Source organism: Toxorhynchites rutilus, chromosome 3, assembly GCF_029784135.1.
Source record: "Toxorhynchites rutilus septentrionalis strain SRP chromosome 3, ASM2978413v1, whole genome shotgun sequence".
In the NCBI taxonomy this organism is placed as follows: Eukaryota; Metazoa; Arthropoda; class Insecta; order Diptera; family Culicidae; genus Toxorhynchites; species Toxorhynchites rutilus.
The window spans coordinates 121,817,215-121,836,527 of record NC_073746.1 but is presented as its reverse complement, the minus strand read 5'-3'; the positions used below and the strand labels follow the sequence as shown (position 1 = coordinate 121,836,527).

The window sequence follows — 19,313 nt, the reverse complement described above, 5'->3', positions numbered from 1 at the left end:
AAGATAGGCCCATATACTTTTACCATAATGATGTATTTGGAAAAGTTGTTATATATATAATATTGTTGAATATAAGCAAAATTCGTAAAATTTCATGAACATGACGATATAACACGACAAACATATTAAATGTACTCCCCGTTTGGGAGATTTTCGAGGGTCAAAAAATCATAACGTTGAGTGCTTTGAGGCACTCAAATCATTCTAAATCATGTCCGATTGAGCTGAAATTTTGAGCAGGGCAATTTTTTGGGACATTAACTAAAATGTACATGGTCGGTTCTTTAAATTCGATAGTTAATTTTTTTTCCATACCTTCATTGCCACTCAGGCAATTTTTTTTTTTCGAGATGACACCAGATCTCGACGATTTATACGACATATACAAATCATTTGGCATCGAAAAAAAAATCGATTTTTCAAATTTCATGTACAAACATGTTTTGTACTTTTTCCCAAAAACGAATTTAAAAAAAATATCATAACTTTTGAACCAATGAACCGAGATGATCGACATATCAAATTGAAGTCAATGAGTTAGTGTTTTAATAAATAAAATTTTTTGATCGTTTTCATGGCTTTAAACTAGGGGGCACTATATTTTTTTTGTAATTTTTCTTGAAGACTGAGGATTTTTTATATAACATATCTCGATGTCAGAAATGCTTTTTTTTAGTTTTTGAGATATTATTTTTCAAAGTTAACCGATGGTTCCAAAAAAAAAATTTCCCCATTTTTTCACTACTAAAAATCATAACTTTTGAACTACTGAACCGATTCAGATGATCGACATATCAAATCGAAGCGTATGAGTTAGATTTTTTTTTCAGGAGGATACAGATGATCATATTTGATGAAAAAGTTCTTCCACGCATATGTTCAAAATTCAACAATGACAGAGTTATAGAATTTTTTTCTGTTACGGACTTTGTTGCCTCAAACTGGCAACTATATTAGAAAGTACGCTACAGAAGACAATTCTGTTGCTTCCATTCGAAATATGTGAAAATTTAGTACAGGAAACAGTAGTGGAACATATGAATCAGTGGATTTAAATAACATTTTGGAAGTGAAATCTTAAAAGTTAGTAATTTTAATGTGTTATTATCAATTTTATCCTGAAAATACATATTAAACCTGATTGTTTCAATTAACTTAAGCTCTCTAACCGCACTACAATTTGTTCTCTGACAAAATTTGAAGTAAAATCTTCAAAAATCACGTTTTTTCCCCACTATATGTACAGTAGTCACTTGAATTTCACTTTAACAAAATAATTGTACAAACGAATTTTGGCAAATAGTTAGCATTGTTCTTGCCATCTTAACTTTCTGCTGAAGAGTTAATTATAAAACAATATTCGAATTGATTACCAAGCGAATTTAATCAAATAATTTCGTAGTCGTACGTCAACAATGCGGTTATAATAACATGAGCTCCACCTTTGTTCCCGCTGAAGTATAAATGAAATTTAATTTGTGTTTTTTTTTATTTAGACGCGAAAGAACTGTAAAGCTTAAAGCCTCTTAAATACAAACGAGGAAGTCAAAATGACTGCTTTGTGAAATAATATCTTATGTGTGAAGAAATTTATTTAAAATTAATTTTCAATAATTTTTATATTATTCACAGTTACATAACAAGTTATTAGTGAATATTAACAATAAATAAATTATTTTACTTAAAAAAATCATTTTTGGACTACAGTGAAACCTGTTTTTGTGCGGTTTTATTTCGTGCGATTTTCTGTTCTTTTGCATTTTTTTGTGCGATTTTTTTTGTGCGGTGTATGAAAAGAAGCATATTTGACGAAGTTAACGTCCATTTAGTTTTTCTCGATGGTTTATATGCATTTCAGTGCGAAAAAAAAACATATTTGCGTCTCAATTATCCACTTCTGAAATTATTCCTCTCCTCTCATCAAATGCTCTAAGTTTTTCTAAGTTTTTGCATGACATGATATCTAGCATTTCAATACGTTTCGACATGCAACTAAAAGCACAAAACAGCCACGCGCAACCGAAAAGGCAAAGTGTCCCATCGCAAAGCAGGGAAACAAAAGGATATTGAACGGTGAATTTCGTGGATTTGAGTTATTTTCTTGGAGGAAACTGCACAAAAAAAAGTTTTTTTCAAAATGTATACCGAACACGATTTTTTAAAGCTGCTGGTGAAGTTTTGCAAGATTTTTTTATGCTACTTTTTTGTGCGGTCCCTATCCCCCGCACAAAAAAAGGTTTGCCTGTATTTATGTTTTTTTTTAATGAAAGTGGAAATCTTTTCATGTGTTTTTAGTACTTATATAAATTTTCACATATTCATGCTTAGAATCTAGAACAGCTACTCTTCTATTTAGTCCGCCTTTATATACTTTAAGAACACAGTCTAATTTACATAACAGAGTTGAAAAACGAGGCATGTTATCTTCCGTTTGATAAGCTGATTCGGATAGTTCCCTTTTGTTTCCCCTAGAGGCGAATGAACTGCAAAGTTTAAAGCCTCCTAAAAACAAAGAATTGAATTGAATTTGTTTCCCCTAGTGGTTCCAACGAGAATTGTTTTATTTGACATAGGACAATGTCTTTGATTTCTATATAGGGGGTCACTCTACGAAAAATGTAACGATTTATTAAGAGTTTTAACACGCATACTACTCGAAATGGTTATTGCGACAAATGTACTTTTTTACTATATTGACTGTTCATGTTTCAAGCAAAAAAAAAATTATTATGGATAAATTTTCCTGTCTAATGATATATAACACATTAGACAGGAAAATTTATCCATAATAATTTTTTTTTGCTTGAAACATGAACAGTCAATATAGTAAAAAAGTTAACAATTTGACGATTTAATTGAGTATATTTTCTTTCGATTGCACTATCCACTCGCTTCCTCCCCGACGCAACGAGCAATCTTTTTGCCTAGATTCGGGCGTTAGCTCATAATGTGAGTTGATGCGTAAAATGAATTATTCTCCATTTACCGATAATAGGCATTAATTTTATATTATATTGTATGTTGTCCGATCAATTTGTGCTCAAGTCATGTTTTTATCGTGTAGGTCTCACTACTAACAATTTGGGTAATTGTGGTCCAGGATGTCATAATATCGATAATATGCTTGGTTATGTAAAAATGCAATAAATTAATTTAAATGGCTGCTGATTTAAAAGATCGAAAGGGTATACCCACGTAAATCAAATTATGATAGCTTGAGTAGTCACAATCTTACAGGGCTATAAAATTATTACAAACAATGTTCCGGACAACGTGGTAACGAAGGAGATAATGCTATTTTTATATATAATATATTTTTGTAGTCATAGATTGATTTGACTCAGGCTTATATTTATGTAAGTCTTAACTATTCAGACTTTTGTTTAAAAATGATACATGATGACTCGTTGTCTTCTTCTGCATGATTGAATAAACAGAAGAAAAGGGTAGTATAGGTCGAACTCGATTATATATAGTCGACCATTTTTTTCAACAATTATTTTCAAATCCTATACATAATCGAATCTCAAGAAATCAATTTTTTCATTAATGTATGAATGTCAAACATTAATAGAAAAATATCTTTTTTGTGATTCGATTATGTAATGGATTCGAAAATTAACGTTGAAAGTGAAATTGCGATTATATATAATCGAGTCCGACCTGTAATGGCTTTAATGGTATTTTTGTGAACATTTTTGAACAGAATGCGGTACCGAATTCTACCACGTTATGTCATCTAACCCGTTTGAAGGATACAAGTACATACAGGAAACGGTTTTTCCTGAGCATCCATTTGATGTATCAAAAGAGAAAAATATACAGATTTTGAACAATGAAAAACTCAATTGAAATGCAATTACTACACACAATCACAGTCCTATGTCAAGATCTCGTCCGTGCCCCTAGGCTCAGACCCATCAACTTTTTGTCAACAACTTTGTTGCGAGTGACATACTAGGGAAAATTGGTCTTGATGTTTCTTGAACATCTTGTAAACGGCTTGACAAGTTTGAGAACAACGGGTTCTCTGAGAAGCTTTGATAATATTTCCCCAAATAAGAAAAACCATTCAAAACATTCATTCCAATTGTATGCCAAGTTTATTGAGTTTATTAGGCATATACTGTGAAAATCTGCATCTGGTTTTTGTCGAAAATAATTTCTCGTCAACTGTGATATTTGTCCCTGGTTGATAACAAGCTTGACTATTCTCAAATTTCTCAAAGCTCCACAAGCATTTAAAATCCCAATGCAAGCATAAATTTCAGATAATCCTGTTGTTCAATCATTCCTCAAATTCAGCAGTCTACAATTGTGCGTTCTTTTTATATGCTTGATAATATTATTATCTATTATCAACGAAATAAAACCATCTGTCATAATGCTCGTTTTTGCGTTGGCTGTTGACCCTTCCACACCCTTGAAAATACAAGTCGATGGTACCCTTCCAGGAACACCAGTTTCGTCAACTTTTGACCGCACAACTGTTCCGGTCTCCTGGAAAGTGTTTTTTGTTTCTTCATTAGAGTCTGCATTGCTTAGCATCATACACCTTTTCCCGGATATCTTGATGACATTTTATGTTCATCATTGGTGATCGACTCTTCTTCGTTATCTTCAGTGTCAGATGTTCCAGTTTGAACACAATCTGCCACATCTCCACATGGTAGGTCAGAATTTGTTGCATCTGATTCTACAGTACATCGAAGCACTCTTCACTTATGTTCGTTTACTTTTCCAATAAATCATTTTCATTCGACATTCATTTCCTGCATTTAGGCCTCAAAAGAAATAACAAAAACAACTTGTAAGAACAAGTATAACTGCATAAAGATTCGAATAATAATTACTACTGTAGATTTTTGACTACTTGAGGAATTTTAAATAATAAAATGACTGCTTTTGGGCTATATAGGTATAATACATATATATCTCCGGAGATGAAGGAGGGGGGGGTAACTACAATTATTAATAAACACAGTTATATGTTGTCTAAAAAGTCAGAACATTTTAAGAAACCATTATATACATAACAGCTTTCCTAATTGAAACTCAAAATCTAGTGTTAATTACGTCAACGATGCGATCGTGTCCTTGACACGTGTTTTATCAACAATTTATAAAAAACACTTTTTCCAACACTCCTCCAATAATGGCCTTCTGTTCATGAACTGACGGTCTAGAAAGTCTTTGGAATATCCGCTTGCCAATATTTCTTTCACTCATACTGTTCTCAGCGAATTGAGATTTTGGAATGGATTAAAGTTACTGAGAGAGACAAATGAAGAGAGATTTTTTTTGTCTCATGCGTTTTATTTTATTTGAGCTACGATAATGAGCTGTAATAGAGCCGAATTTAATCGTGTAAATTTTTATCTTATTGTTAACAGGTGGTAAATCATACAATGTCACCAATCCGGCGTAAGAGTTAGAGTTATAGTCTTTCTTCTGAAATGCTTAAAACGTTCAATCATCTCAACTATATTTTTCAGATTCGATATCGCCTCGCACCTTCTTTCAATTCTTGATAACGAAGATGCAGACTCATTATACCTACCTACTTAGAATGAGTTTCGGTTTGGCGTAAAACTACTCGAAATAAAGAATCTCATAACAGAATGATATTCAAGTTTCATTTCAAGTGTCCATCAACACTTGTAGCAAACCGCTAAGTCAAGAGCTTTTCACGCTTATGGATTGAGAGTACAAACATTTTAAGATGCTGTTGAGCGATGAAGATGCCGATGCTTTTGCCGCGCACTCGAATCATAAAAACAACAACTTGTTCTCAACCCAATTTCCCGAATGAACATTGCGCGCGGTGTCTACCTTTGGCCTGCCCGAAAACAAAATCCAATCTCCTGATCAACCTCGAAATCTTCTCTGAAAAGAAAACTGTCGGCCAGCGGTTTGTTTGTTTTCTCTATCCGCACTCGTTTCTTTACTAAGCCCATTGAGGGTAGTGTCTTCTCCCAGCCAGCCGGTTTGTTGGACTATGGATTAAGCCAGTGGCATATTTGAATTTAATAACTTCCTTCAATTACCGCTTGGTTAGCTACTAAAAGTGCTGTTCGTTTCCAAGCGTCGAATTTCCTCCCTTTCGCGGCAACATGATGAGATTACAGCGTGTGTGTTGCTGATCGCCTGATCATTCATTAATGCAGGTTTTTTTTCTCTTCCAAACCCGACTTTTCTCCTAAGTGCTCTACTCGACGGCTGCCTGTGCGGGAGGCGATGATTAAAAGTTATGAAAGGGCTGAGATGTATGGTCTTCAAGTGGGATATTCGTGAAGGTTAATACTTCCGACAAAGCCACTTGATGAAACTTCCCCGCAGCAGCACGCATTAGGTGCGAAGGTGTGCGGCTTTTGCCGGTTGGTAGATAACATGGTCCATACGAGTACATAAGCGTGATCTTGTTGTCCGACGGCTAAGAAAACAAGAGGATCGTGCCGGACGAGCGTAATGTCTAGTTTTGGTGGAAAGAAAAATGAGCCAAAAATGAAAGTCATTTCTTGGTTTCATCGTGGATCGTTGTGCTCTTAAAATTTAGCCCCTACCAATACAGTCGCATCCGTTTGCATCCAGAGAATTGTGTTAAGTAGCTGACAGCTATAGAAAATTTCAGATTAATATTTATAGTATTTCGTTCTATAACGGCTTTCTTGCAGCCGGAGGTGTTTAATTACTCGTCATCACAACTTTTCGCGCTTCCGAAATCAGATTCAGCCTGCGATTAGATTCTTCCTCGATCTGGCGTTCGCTCACTATTGCCCTAGTTCCGCTCTAGCACCAAACTCCCAACAAATTGGTACAACCCGTATAAACCCCTCATCGGACAGATTTCATGCTTGAAAAACCACCTCCAATTAAACAATAAACCACTGAAGACGTTAATCATTGTGGATTCTATTGCCGGTCGCAATGAACCAACCATTTTTTGGGAACGATTTGAACGTTCACCCAGCCACAGCATCCTGACGGGGTAATAAAATACACCTTGAACCCCCACGATAGAGACCCACACGCAGCCGGGACGCGGCAATTGCGTTCCGTTTGGTCACCTAACCAAGCCTTGCATCAGGCAATGCGTGTCGGCCGGTGTGTAATAATGGGTAATTCAAAAATTTAGTTAGCTTCAAAACATACCCGTCATTATTGTTTCATTTCTTCTCCCGCTGCTTGCTTGCTTATATGTAAGGCATTATTTCATCGGAACTGCAGCTGAGAGCACTGATCATTTTCCCATCGCTAGTTATGTCATACCATGCGTGATAGGCAAACCCGCAATGGATCGAACAACGCGTGGATGACTCAGATTTGCGGCGAAAGTATGACATCACAGTTTCATTCGTGGTTTGCCCTCAATGTGTGCAAAAAGTTGTAGAAAAAGTTGATGATGTCCGTCTTAGATATTCGCTAATCAGGAGCCCGAATTCGGAAATGCAAATAGCCAGTGCTGATTACAACTCTTGATCCATGGATAACTTCTGCCAATAAAAGAAGTCGTTTTATGTATTTTTGAGTAGGAACCTAGAATGTTCATCGACTGTCCAAAAACTTTGTCGAACAGCATATTTTAATCAGACAGCTGGAGCTCATTTTCTTAAAAAGAAGGTCTATGATTAACTTTCCGTTGAGGAATCCTCACGAAAGGAATGGAGTGAAAGAAAACAGATTGTCAGCATCTCCATCACCTCCTTGTTTCCACAAACAATCGTATTTTGTTTGGGGGACGGAAAAAAAGTGTGAAAAGTGTGAAAATGCAACTAATAGAGCAGTTAATGTACAAACAAACAGTCAATGAAAAAAAACAGTCGGCTTTCGCGGACAAATCAATTTTGCGGGCCGTTTCACAACGAAAGTAGGCTATCTGTATATGAGTTTGCTCGTTTCAATCACCATATTAAACTATTGTCGATCGGTGAAATTAGACATTTTCCAAAAAAAAAACACGCTTCGAGGTTGTTGTTTAATAGCAGAAAGATATCCGCATTTCCATAAACAATAAATCACGAAATCTGCCGTTCTTCGCATTGTTGTCCCATGTTACTGTTTGACAATTTTCACTTTTTTTCATTAAACGATGTTTTTATGCATGATCTACCAGAAAACCACAACAAAAAACTCATTGTTTGTTCCCAGCTTTTCAAAAAACAACATCAAGCTCAATTGTCACATGTTGATTCTACAATATAAATGAAACACAAATATCTGCATTACTCGAGAATTAATCAAGCAAACGTAACCAAATTTGGCATGTGGAGGTTCTATGGTGGTTAGATACTCCTCCCCCTTCTCTTAGAGAGGGGGGTCTGCCATACAAATTAAACGCAAATTTCTGCATTACTCGAGAATGAATCAAGCAAACGTAACCAAATTTGGCATGTGGAGGTTTTGGGGCGCAATAAATGTTTTCACGGTGGTTAGACACTCCGCCCTCCTCTCTAAGGGGAGGCTGCCAAACCAATAAAACACAACTTTCTGCATTACTCGAGAATTAATCAAGCAAACGAAACCTGATTAAATATATGGAGGTGTTAAGGCGCAATAAATGTTTTCACGGTGGTTAAGCACTCCACCCCCTCTCTAAGGGGGAGCTGTCATACAAATGAAACACAAATTTCTGCATTACTCGACAATTAATCAAGAAACCAAACCAAATTTGGCATGTGGAGGTTATAGGGTGCAATAAAAGATTCTATTGTGGTTAGATACTCCCCCTCCCTCTCTTAGGGGAGCTGCCATACAAAGAAACACAAATTTCTGCATTGAGCTTGAGCTTGGGTAGACTGTACAATTCGTAGTTGCTCTCCGTGATTGACCTGAACCAACCAAATTGTACAAAGAACACACAGAATGACGCTTGGGACTAGCAAATCATTCTCGTTGTGCAATTTTCGGTGATTCGAGCTTTCAATGATCAATAACGACGCCGGCCACGTCCTTACAGTCACCAGGGGAAGGGTAGGAATGTTAGTATGATATTCGCCGCCCGAAGGCCAGAAGGGTCGCCTCTATAGCGTGGTTCCCTAGCGTTTATCATGGAAGGGATAGTTTGTTAGTGGGAAGGGGTAATAATCAGGATTCACTGTGGTAAGTGATGTGATTATGCTAACGCAAACTAGAGATCACTTGACGAAACGAAAACTTGAAAACCAAATGCATTTCGTAGCCGTGAAGATATTAAAGGGTGACCTGAAAAGGTCTCTGCAAAAGGATCATAACTCTGGTAAGTGAATTAATTTTGTAAGCGTGGACCCAATTACTCGTTGAAACGAAAACTCGAACATCAAATGCATTTCGTAGCAGCTGAACGGTAACCTGAAAAGTCTCCTCTGTTCAACGGAGCAAAAACTCGAAAATCAAATGCATTTGAAGATTGAATATATTGAAGGGTCACCTGATAAGGTCTTATCAGATTCGGATCGGACTTAATACTTGTGCCTAGTCGCACGTCATGCTTTTCCATTGGAATACACGGAAATCACGGAAGTTTTCCGAATTGGGACTCTAGCATTTTGAACCTAGTCTTGCAATTTATATTTGAACCTCGAAAAGGAAAACTTGATACCTGCGATTTGGATTTGTAATAAAAACTAACAGTTTCTCAAGTAATCAGTCGAGTAATTATTAACGAAATCATTGTTCTTGTAGTAAGGGTTAGAATGACATAATTGAAGGAAACAAATGAAACACAAATTTCTGCATTAGTCGAGAATTAATCAAGCAAACGAAACCAAATTAGATATATGGAGGTTTTAGGGCACAATGAATGCTTTCACGGTGCTTAGACACTCCACCCTCCCCTCTAGAGGGGAGGTGCCATACAAATGAAAGACAAATTTCTGCATAACTCGAAAACTAATCAAGCAAACGAAACCAAATTTGGCATGTGGAGGTTTTAGGATGCAATAAATGTTTCTATGGTGGTTCAACACTCCTTCCCCCTCTCTAAGGATGGGCTGTCATACAAATGAAAAACAAATTTCTGCCTAACTCGAAAACTAATCAAGCCAATGGAGCCAAATTTGGCATGTGAAGATTTTAGGGAGCACAAAACGTTTCTATGGTGAATAAACACACTCAGAGGGGAGGGGTCTGTCTTTATTATATCATGTTTTCTGTATCAAGCATTCCATGTACCGGAGAAACATGTTATTTGCAACTGGTTGAAAAATCTTGAACGAGAATTGTGTCTGAAAATAATCTGATATTATGATGACGAGTTTTGGTAGAAGTACTAGGAATTTTTTAGTTAAAGGTAAATTCAACGGGGTCGATTAGAAGATCAATCAATGAACAGTTCTGCGATTGGACTCATGAACTTGCGCTTAGTAATGAAACGTGAATGTTTGAGAGTATTGATAATAAAAACAAATTTTGGGCGGGACGAAGTTCGCCAGGTCAGCTAGTCTCTAATAAATGAATCGGTGCAAGTACAATAATTTTATGTCACACTTTCAGTAGGGCTAATGCACTCATTTCAAGTTTGGAAGAACGAACTAATTCCAAACAAATTTAAAAAGTTTAACAGAACACGTGTACACCTTGTTAGCGAATGCCTAAAAACAAGGAAAATTATATTCTGCAAAGGACTGGCAGATCACTCCCTTCTTCATAAAACGATGTTTTTATGCATAATCTTTCGAAAAAACACAAAAAAACTCATTGTTTGCTCCCAGTATTTCAAAAAACAACATCAAGTTCAATTTTCCCATGTTGTTATTCTAGACATAACTGACCCATCATGTATGTTCAAACCGTAATCGAGCTTGGTTGATTCAAGTGAGGAGAACTTTTCACATTTCATTAAACAATAGTTTACTGCTTTTAAAAACCCAGTGTATTGCCAAACTGAAATGCTTAAAGCCTCTGGTTTTTTCTCAGTTGCTGATTTTGGTAGGCCATGGTCATTGTAAATAATAGTTCCGGGAGCTTCATTGGTCCACTGTGTACAATTGATTGATACCTGCATGTTGGGGTGGGGTTACGTCTTTCTGAAACATATATTGGGGGTAAAAAATTGAGAAAATGAAGATCGGTCGCGCCAAAAATTTTGAACTTCTGAACTGATTGAGATGATCGACATATATCAAATAGAAGCTAATGAGTTAGTATTCTATGAAAAAATATTGTCTTTCAAGGAAAAATATAAAAAATAGAGCGTCCTCTATCTTTTACCGAGCAAACTATAAAAACGAATTAATTACGAAAACAAAATCCAATTTTTCTCCTTTTTTCTAAAAATGACTTTTTTCAAAAAAATCATAAATTTTTAACAACTGGGCCGATTTTGATGTTCGATATATCAAATTAAATCCAATCAGCTAGTTTTTTCTGTTAAAAATTCATTTCGCCTGTAAAAAAATTTAAGTATTTTTTGACGTAGGACTACGTTTTTCATTTCTGTCATTTTCTGGGTGTAAGTTCAAAGTTTCGAAAACGAGATGTGAGATGAGGACGGTTGCACTCAGACGCCTATGCATTATGATCTTCTTTTCCAATTTCATTTCTCTTCTGCAGTTGAACCGAACGGAGCATTTAGCGAAAACCGAGATATAATTCGATGATAATTCGATACCGATGGGTGCCATTGACTATGGATTTGATAGTGAAAAACACGATAGGATATAGCGTAGTGGATATTATCGAAGTTGATATTATATTACACATCGAAGAAATCACGTTTATGAAAGCAGCGTTATAAAATTATTTGTTTACGAATGCTGCAAACGATGTTGTTATTGGGAAGTTGGAATTGTTGGGAAGGGGGTCTGGTTTTTACTGTGTAATTCCGAGGAAGAATCCATTCTTTCTCAAGTGTCAATAATCCTGCCCCGGATCAACGACGATTCCAACTGTCGGGGCTTGGGGAGTGGGTACTATTTGCGCTGGGTAATTCCGAGGATTGTAACTTTGAAAAATCATAACTCAAAAACATACAACCAGAAGTGGGTTATATCCTTGATATAAACGGAAGGTGGACGTAGGACTAACGTTGACTTAGCAATAAATAAGTAACAAGCATATCAATCTTAGACAGTTCATCTTTCGAATAAAGTAATCATCATACCACTTCGTTTAGCCGGAAAAGAATTATTAACACTCAAAAGGGGAATCGATTCGATTTACGATGATTATTTTATTCGAAAGATGAACTGTCTAAGATTGATATGTTCGTTACTTATTAAGGAATCCTGTCTAAGATTGATATGTTTGTTACTTATTTTAGGAATCCAGGAATCCAAATCCGATCCATAAGTCAACGTTAGTCCTACGTCCACCTTGCGGTTATATCATAGATATAACCCACTTCTGGTTTTTTGTTTTGGAGTTATGATTTTTCAAAGTTACTAGACAGTAACCAGATAGTAACTTTAAAACGATACTTTCTCTGAATGTTTGATATGTCATGTTGCAAATTTTCCGCCTCCAAAAAAATAATAAAATATCTCGAAAAAAAATGTCATTTCTGAACTCCTGATATGTTATGTAACATTTCTCAGCCTTGCAAAAAAACGTATAAAAAGCTATTTTCCTTTGTATCTCGACACCTGAAAACCGCCAAAAACAATATTTCTTCATTTCCTTTGTTGGTACGAGATAAAAAATCGATTGGACGGTTCAACAATTGTGAATTATCCAAAACTGGTATTTTAGACATAGTAGGTAAATTCCCTAACCCTAATCGTCTTAGAGCTATATTTCTCATAAATTTATCTAAGGTAAATGGTGTTGATTGTCCGATTTTGGGTGTTTTCACGCAACTGATAAATGCAAATCGATTTTTCTTTATAGAAATCACTTGTGATCAAGATGAGTTTAGGTTTGTTGAAAAGCCCCAAGTCTCTAGTTGCTATAATACCATAAAGCGTTCAAATTGTTCAATTTATTGTGTTTTTTGACGATTTTCTTCATAGAGAAATTATTATCATGGTTTGTTCACCTCTGATCATGGTTTGTCCGAACAATCACAGTTTTTGAATGAAAAAAATCGAATTTTAAAATAGATGCTGCATTTCTCATTGCTTGAGTTTGCTATCATCATCATTGAGGTAATCGAGATGCATTAATTACATGATTTAGATATATAAATCTGATACAAATTGTGTGCAAGCATGATGTTTACAACATTTGTAAGTGTTATAGTCCATAAAAGGTCTGAATGCGAACCAAATAATCATCCGGTGATTGATTAAAGTTAGCTCAAATGAGGGACGTATTGACACTTATAGAAGGTGGAGTGTATAAACCTTTAAAACATGTGAATCCGTAAAAATATCATATAAAACTACTGTAAATAATGAAAAAGCCATTTTTATTTATATGTTTTGAAACATTTGAATACCTGATTTGACACAGGTGCACAGAATTAGAGCATTCAAAAAAATGGACAAACCATGATCTTATTTCCGACTAGACAAATCAACATCATTTACCTTATGCGAATGTATATGCTAATATAAAATTTGTTGTGTCTCGAGAACGGTAAACTTTTGAGTGATAACGTACTTATGATTTTTCTTACAGGATTATGTTCAAAGAGGGATGTTCACAAGAAAGTGTGCTAGCTTGCAAATAATTGATAGATAGCAAAAATTAAAAACACTGAGTTTTTGTACTAATTTTATTTTAAAAGTTTATTTAATAGAATTTGATTTGATTTTTGTTTCATTTCTACTGAAAACTGGGTGCGTTCATCGTTTCTGGGACAGTATTTCGAGTCTATTTCACTTAAGGGGGGACCCTACTCTGGAAGGTCGAAAATTAAGGAATTTTCGTGATTTTTTCCAGATATTGGAATTAAAGTTGGGTGTTTAGTAGGGTGCCAATGAATGTATAGGAAAAAATCTACCCTAAAATTTCAAAAAGTTACCTCATACAAAATGTTTACTAACTCGAAAAAACACCCTATGCAAAATATCAGTTCAATTGGACTTAAGCGAGAGTGGTGCAAAGCGACCAAAGTTTGAGTTTTTTGAAAATCGAAAATGATTCAAGGGGGAAAAAGGAAATCAGGATTTCCAAAAAAAAAATTATGCCAAATGTCTTAAAATTGCATGAAACGTCGAAATCTACTATCAACTGGAAAACATTTTTTGTCAAAAATCGACACTCTGGGATTTTCGATTGTTATTCATGATACGAGGCAAAACATATAATTTTGGGTGCCAGCAAAAATAGTTATCTCGATTTTTCATTCGGAACTTCCTGCGAATTGTGGATTTGCACGATAATAAACCCAATGCAAAATATTAGCTCAATCGGACTTCATTCACTAGTGTCGCAGACGTTGAAATTTGAGTTTCCTAAAAACCGAAAAATCAATTTTGAGACATTTAGCATAATTTTTTTTTTGAATCCTTGAGTGATTTTTTGATTTTAAAAAACTCAAACTTTGACCGCTTTGCACCACTCTCCCTTAAGTCCGATTGAGCTGATATTTCGCACAGGGTGTTTTTTTCGAGGTGGTGAACATTTTTATGGGGTAACTTTTTGAAATTTGAGATGACCCTTTTCATTGGCACCCTAGTGTTGGGTCATTGTTGGTATTTTATTATTTGCATGACAATATAGTGATTATTATGCTGTTGGCAGCTGGGCGCATGGATGGTTTCTCAAAAACAGTTCGTTGTTGATGATACGTTTTTCTCAGAATCTAGTGGACCGATTTTTTCAGCATATAAAAATGTTTTTTTCTAAATTGAAACGTATCGGTTTTCGCAAATTCGAAAAAATGCCAAACAAAGTCATTTGAATAAAAATTAGCGTTTTTTTTAACAAAAATAGCTATTGAAAAAAATCATAAAAGAAAAAAAATAGATATAGTGAACTCTCCAGGCGCAGGCGATTGACCAGAAGCGGCCAGAAATGATCAATTGGAATGGTGTTGTTTTCCACCAGGACAACGCTCGTCCTCACACATCTTTGATGACCCGCCAGAAGCTACGGGAGCTCGGATGGGATGTCCTTTTGCACCCACCGTATAGTCCGGACCTGGCTCCAAGTGATTATCATCTCTTCCGGTCCATGCAAAACGCTCTTGGTGATACAAAGTTGGCCTCAAAAGAGGCTTGCGAAAACTGGCTGTCTGAGTTTTTTGCTAATAAGGAAGGTGGGTTTTATAAGGGGGAGATAATGAAGTTGCCTTCTAAATGACAACAAGTTTGCGAACAAAACGGCGCATATTTGACTCAAATTGGATAATTTTAAGTATGTTAAATAAAGCGTCAAATTTCGATCAGAAATACGACATTTCTTTTTCCCCAACCCTATATATTCGTGCCAAGCCGTTTTCATAAGACGGTAGCAAATGGCAGAATGCCACTGTTTGTAAAATTGAGTTGACTTTCAAGTTTAAAGCCTCTATAAAAACAAACAAAAAAGAAATATAACTGCCTCATATAATTTTCTAAAGATATTTAAAACAACAATAAACTGGTTAAGGATAACGTTCAACAATTTGTTGCATATCAATTTTGTTTTTTTTTTCAACTAAACGGTCATATCTAGGGCTTTCCTATTTCTTTTTCTATAAAACCAATTCGGTGAAATTATTCGCGTGATTTTCGGTTAAAATAGGAAAAAAAAAAGATAGTGGAATTTTTTACTTAAATTTCATCCTGATTATTTTTTTCCTTAAGGGGGGACCCCGGTCTGAAAAATCGAAAAAAATTAATTTTTGTTTTTGCATTTCTGGGAAGCTTATGTCCTCAGAAATATTGTCCTAAAAGGTTTTTTCGATATTTGATTTCGTTGGAAAGTTACAGCGAAAAGTATGAAGTCACCTCAAGGGATATAGTATTGCGGTACGAATTTTAAAAGCGTTTTTCTCGAAACCATGTTATTTCAACTGGTGGTATCGATATCTCAGGATCTACTCGACCGATTTATGCTGAAATATTTTATCAGCATGTAAAAATGAATTATCTCAGGTGTTACATAGCCGTTATTTGATATCTCAAACATCTCAAAAATGGCCGCCGTTTTGACAATTTATTGAATTTTCAAAACCCCTGAAGGAACGGGGTTCTACGACACCTTCAGAACCGATACCACCAGTAAGGTACCGATTTTCAGATAGCATCTACGCATCCAGCTGTCAACAGCGTCATAATCATATTTCGTGCACTCAAAAAAAAAAAAAAAGGAAAAAACATCTTCAAGTATACATTAACCAAAATACAGGAACACTTCACTTTATTCGTTACATTCGAAAAAAATCCACGACAATTCATTATTTTCCGACGTTCCAGAAAGGGGTCCCACCTTAAATGTAAAATTCATTAAAGATAAATAAAATCAAACTGCAATTCAAAATTAAAAAAATCTCAATATACTATCCTTTTTCAAAATAATTTCCCAAAATTATTACATGTTGGGGTTATAAGATGAATGTGGGGAGTTTAATTTTTCTGTGTAAACAACTAATCTTGTGTCAATTTTCAACACGAAATCGCATCTATATCCTGAGCCATTCGCCGTAATCACCTGATGTGACTGTATTTTTTTTCTCTTGTCGCAAAAACTAAGGCAAAATTAAAAGAAATTTTTTGACGACATTAGAGCCATTCGAACGGCTTCAACCGAAGCGTTCAATGTCATTTCCCGAAAAAGGTAAACATAAATTTTAATAAGTATGGAGCCGATGTAAGAAGGACTTGTAGGACAAAGAAGCTCCTTTGAATAGTAGAACAAGCAAATATTTTTCAAAAACTTTTAAAATTAATTTTCAAGCAGTGAACATAACATATTACCACATTATATGAAAATCGTTTTCCATTTATGGCAGAAAACAAACCAAACTACTTTCCCAACTATCCGATAAAATTCAAATGTGAACAGACATGAGCACTTTTCTAATTCCGAAAAGTGACACGAGGTTACCACAAAAATAAATCGAAATCTGAAATGGAAGAATTTCCATAATTCTTTCAATATAATTTCTCAATATCAGGCAATGAACAAGTAACAGTTTCAAGGACTCTACAGAGAAAGAAATTTTTTGCAACATTTTTTTTGTGTTTCGAGCATCCACAAAAACTTTTGCTCCATTATGTCCGCATACATTTCACGTTCGATGTTCGAAGAAGGTCAACGCAGTCGATGCATCAACGCATGGATTGCATCAACACGCTTCATTTTTCATAGAAAAGCAATTTAGCAAATTAAATAAAAATATTGAGAAACGATCAGAATGTGGTCACAATTCAAGGTTCTATAGAGATGGTCCCTGAAAATCGAAATTGTGCAATCTTTTGGACTGCATCGGAGGAACATCTAGTATCTTACCTTCGTCCTCGACCGTCACGAAACAATATCCGTCCTTGTGCACATTCAAGTGCCTCGTCTTAACCGGCATCTGCAAGTCCCGCCACCGGCAGCCGGGTTCCTGCAGTTTGGCCTTGAACATCCGCGTGCTCTGGTAAATCAATGCCCAGGCCTGGTCCTCGGAAATCGGAGCATTGAATGTCTTCAGTATGTCCTCTAGCGAGACCGACAGGGCATTAGCACCGGAATCCCCCAGAGCATCTGCCCCCTTGGGACGAACCAACATTGTCGACCCACGCTCGGTCGGTCGCCCCGGTGAATCACTGTTATGCTTCAACGATGCTGGCGTGGGGGGCTTTTTGGTCAGATCCTTCGGCAGTGGAGGGCAGGATGGAATTACACGGTTCGAATTGTCCGCCATCGCGTAGTGGATCTCGCTGGTAATCGCACTCGAAAACCCAAGAAAACTGGCACTGGCGATAGCTGTTATTCTAGCGAAATTTCTTCCTCGTATAAACTGCACAGACAATTATGCCTTCTTTGACAAAATTTCGCACGCATTGTAACAACGAGCTGAGATCTACCGCTCAACCGAAATCGGATCGCATGCAAAACCAGAAAACAACAATATGAATCACACACTACAGATAAATAATCTCTTCTCTACTGCTTGAATGCGCTCTGCGATGCTATTAAAAATAAACACTACACTCTTCTTATCACAAAAGCGAGTTACACATCGTCGGTGGTACGTACTTCCTCACGATCAGGTACAGATGCTGGAATTTCGGTGTTGTCAACATAGGCAAAAAAAATACAATCGAACTTTGAACTCTGGCATTCCCATTTGTCACATTTGACAATCAGCATTCGTGCATCTAATCATCAGCCTGCTGCCATAAAATCCTCGGATCTTCTCCACGTCGTACACTACGAGCTTCTACTACTTGCACACACTTCGGAGAAATCGATTTCTCACACCAACACGTACAAGGACTCACACTTCTATGAAAACCAGCAGCATTAGCATATCGAACGCACTTAGATCCCTGATTCATACACTACACCGCGATGTACTTGTCAAAATATTACCAAAAATATTTAGCTTCGGATGGATTTAAATGCTACGATCCACGCAAGACAATTTACACTGATCCCAAAATAAACCCACTGTATCACTACGAGTAACCACCTGTTAAGCGATAAGCACAGGCAATCCAATAGACTCCTTATAATCAAGCATAATGTTTGTGACGCTACCGCTTGACTAAATTCCCAGGATATCACTGGTGTTTACGATTGACCGGCACGGGTCCAATTACTAAAAGACGACAGTTCCCCGGTACACATACGATTCACTTTCGAAAATCTGCTTGTTTATTTCTCTCACATTCCGAACACTGGACCGGCAATTACTATATGGGTAAAAATGCATTTATGCAAGTGAACACTACCTCGCGAGAGCACCGAAAAAAGAACCCACAGCAAAACGGGTGTGGGATTTTCGAGGGGGCAAGAAAACAGGTCATTAACTTTTGAACACCAAAAATTGGAATGAAACGCAACCTGTACGCCTGATGAAAGCACTGCTGCTGCTAATTTGCGCGGTTGCGGCTACGACGACGCGACAACGCGGGGGCTGCAATTGAATACACGCGACACGCATCAAAAACTTCCAAACGTAAAAGAAGTGTGTAAACTCACGGTGTTACACCAAACAAAAAAGTCACACTGCGCACCGCACGAACTCCAACCGTATACTAACAGCGCTAGCAACTGCTCGAAAGCTTCACCGTCCGGAGAGAGCGAACCCGCCGCGATGGGATCTCTAAAAATCTCCCGCTTGTCGAGGTCACTCTCGCTCTCTGGCACATGGAAAAGGAAAAGAATCGAGAATCGGGCTCATTCGAGCAGTTTTGTTTTGGTGCTGTTTCAGTCACGTTCTGACCGGTGTTTACATTCTGTCCCGCTTGCACACTCTCCGGCTGCCGCATTTGAGTTTTTTTTCTGGGAAACGGTGGGTGGTGGAGATGCTG

General features: G+C 36.6%; 1 protein-coding gene across 2 annotated transcripts in view; it reads right to left on the bottom strand.

Moving 5' to 3' along the window:
- LOC129779968 (protein spire) overlaps positions 1 to 19,020 on the bottom strand; it is a 434,695-nt gene extending 415,675 nt beyond the window's left edge. For both annotated transcript variants that reach the window (XM_055787780.1, XM_055787781.1), the window contains exon 1: positions 17,299 to 19,020. In XM_055787780.1, the coding sequence (XP_055643755.1) occupies positions 17,299 to 17,698 (400 nt within the window). In that variant the 5' untranslated portion in view covers positions 17,699 to 19,020. The remainder of the gene's footprint in view (positions 1 to 17,298) is intronic.
- Between the last annotated feature and the right edge of the window lie 293 nt (positions 19,021 to 19,313).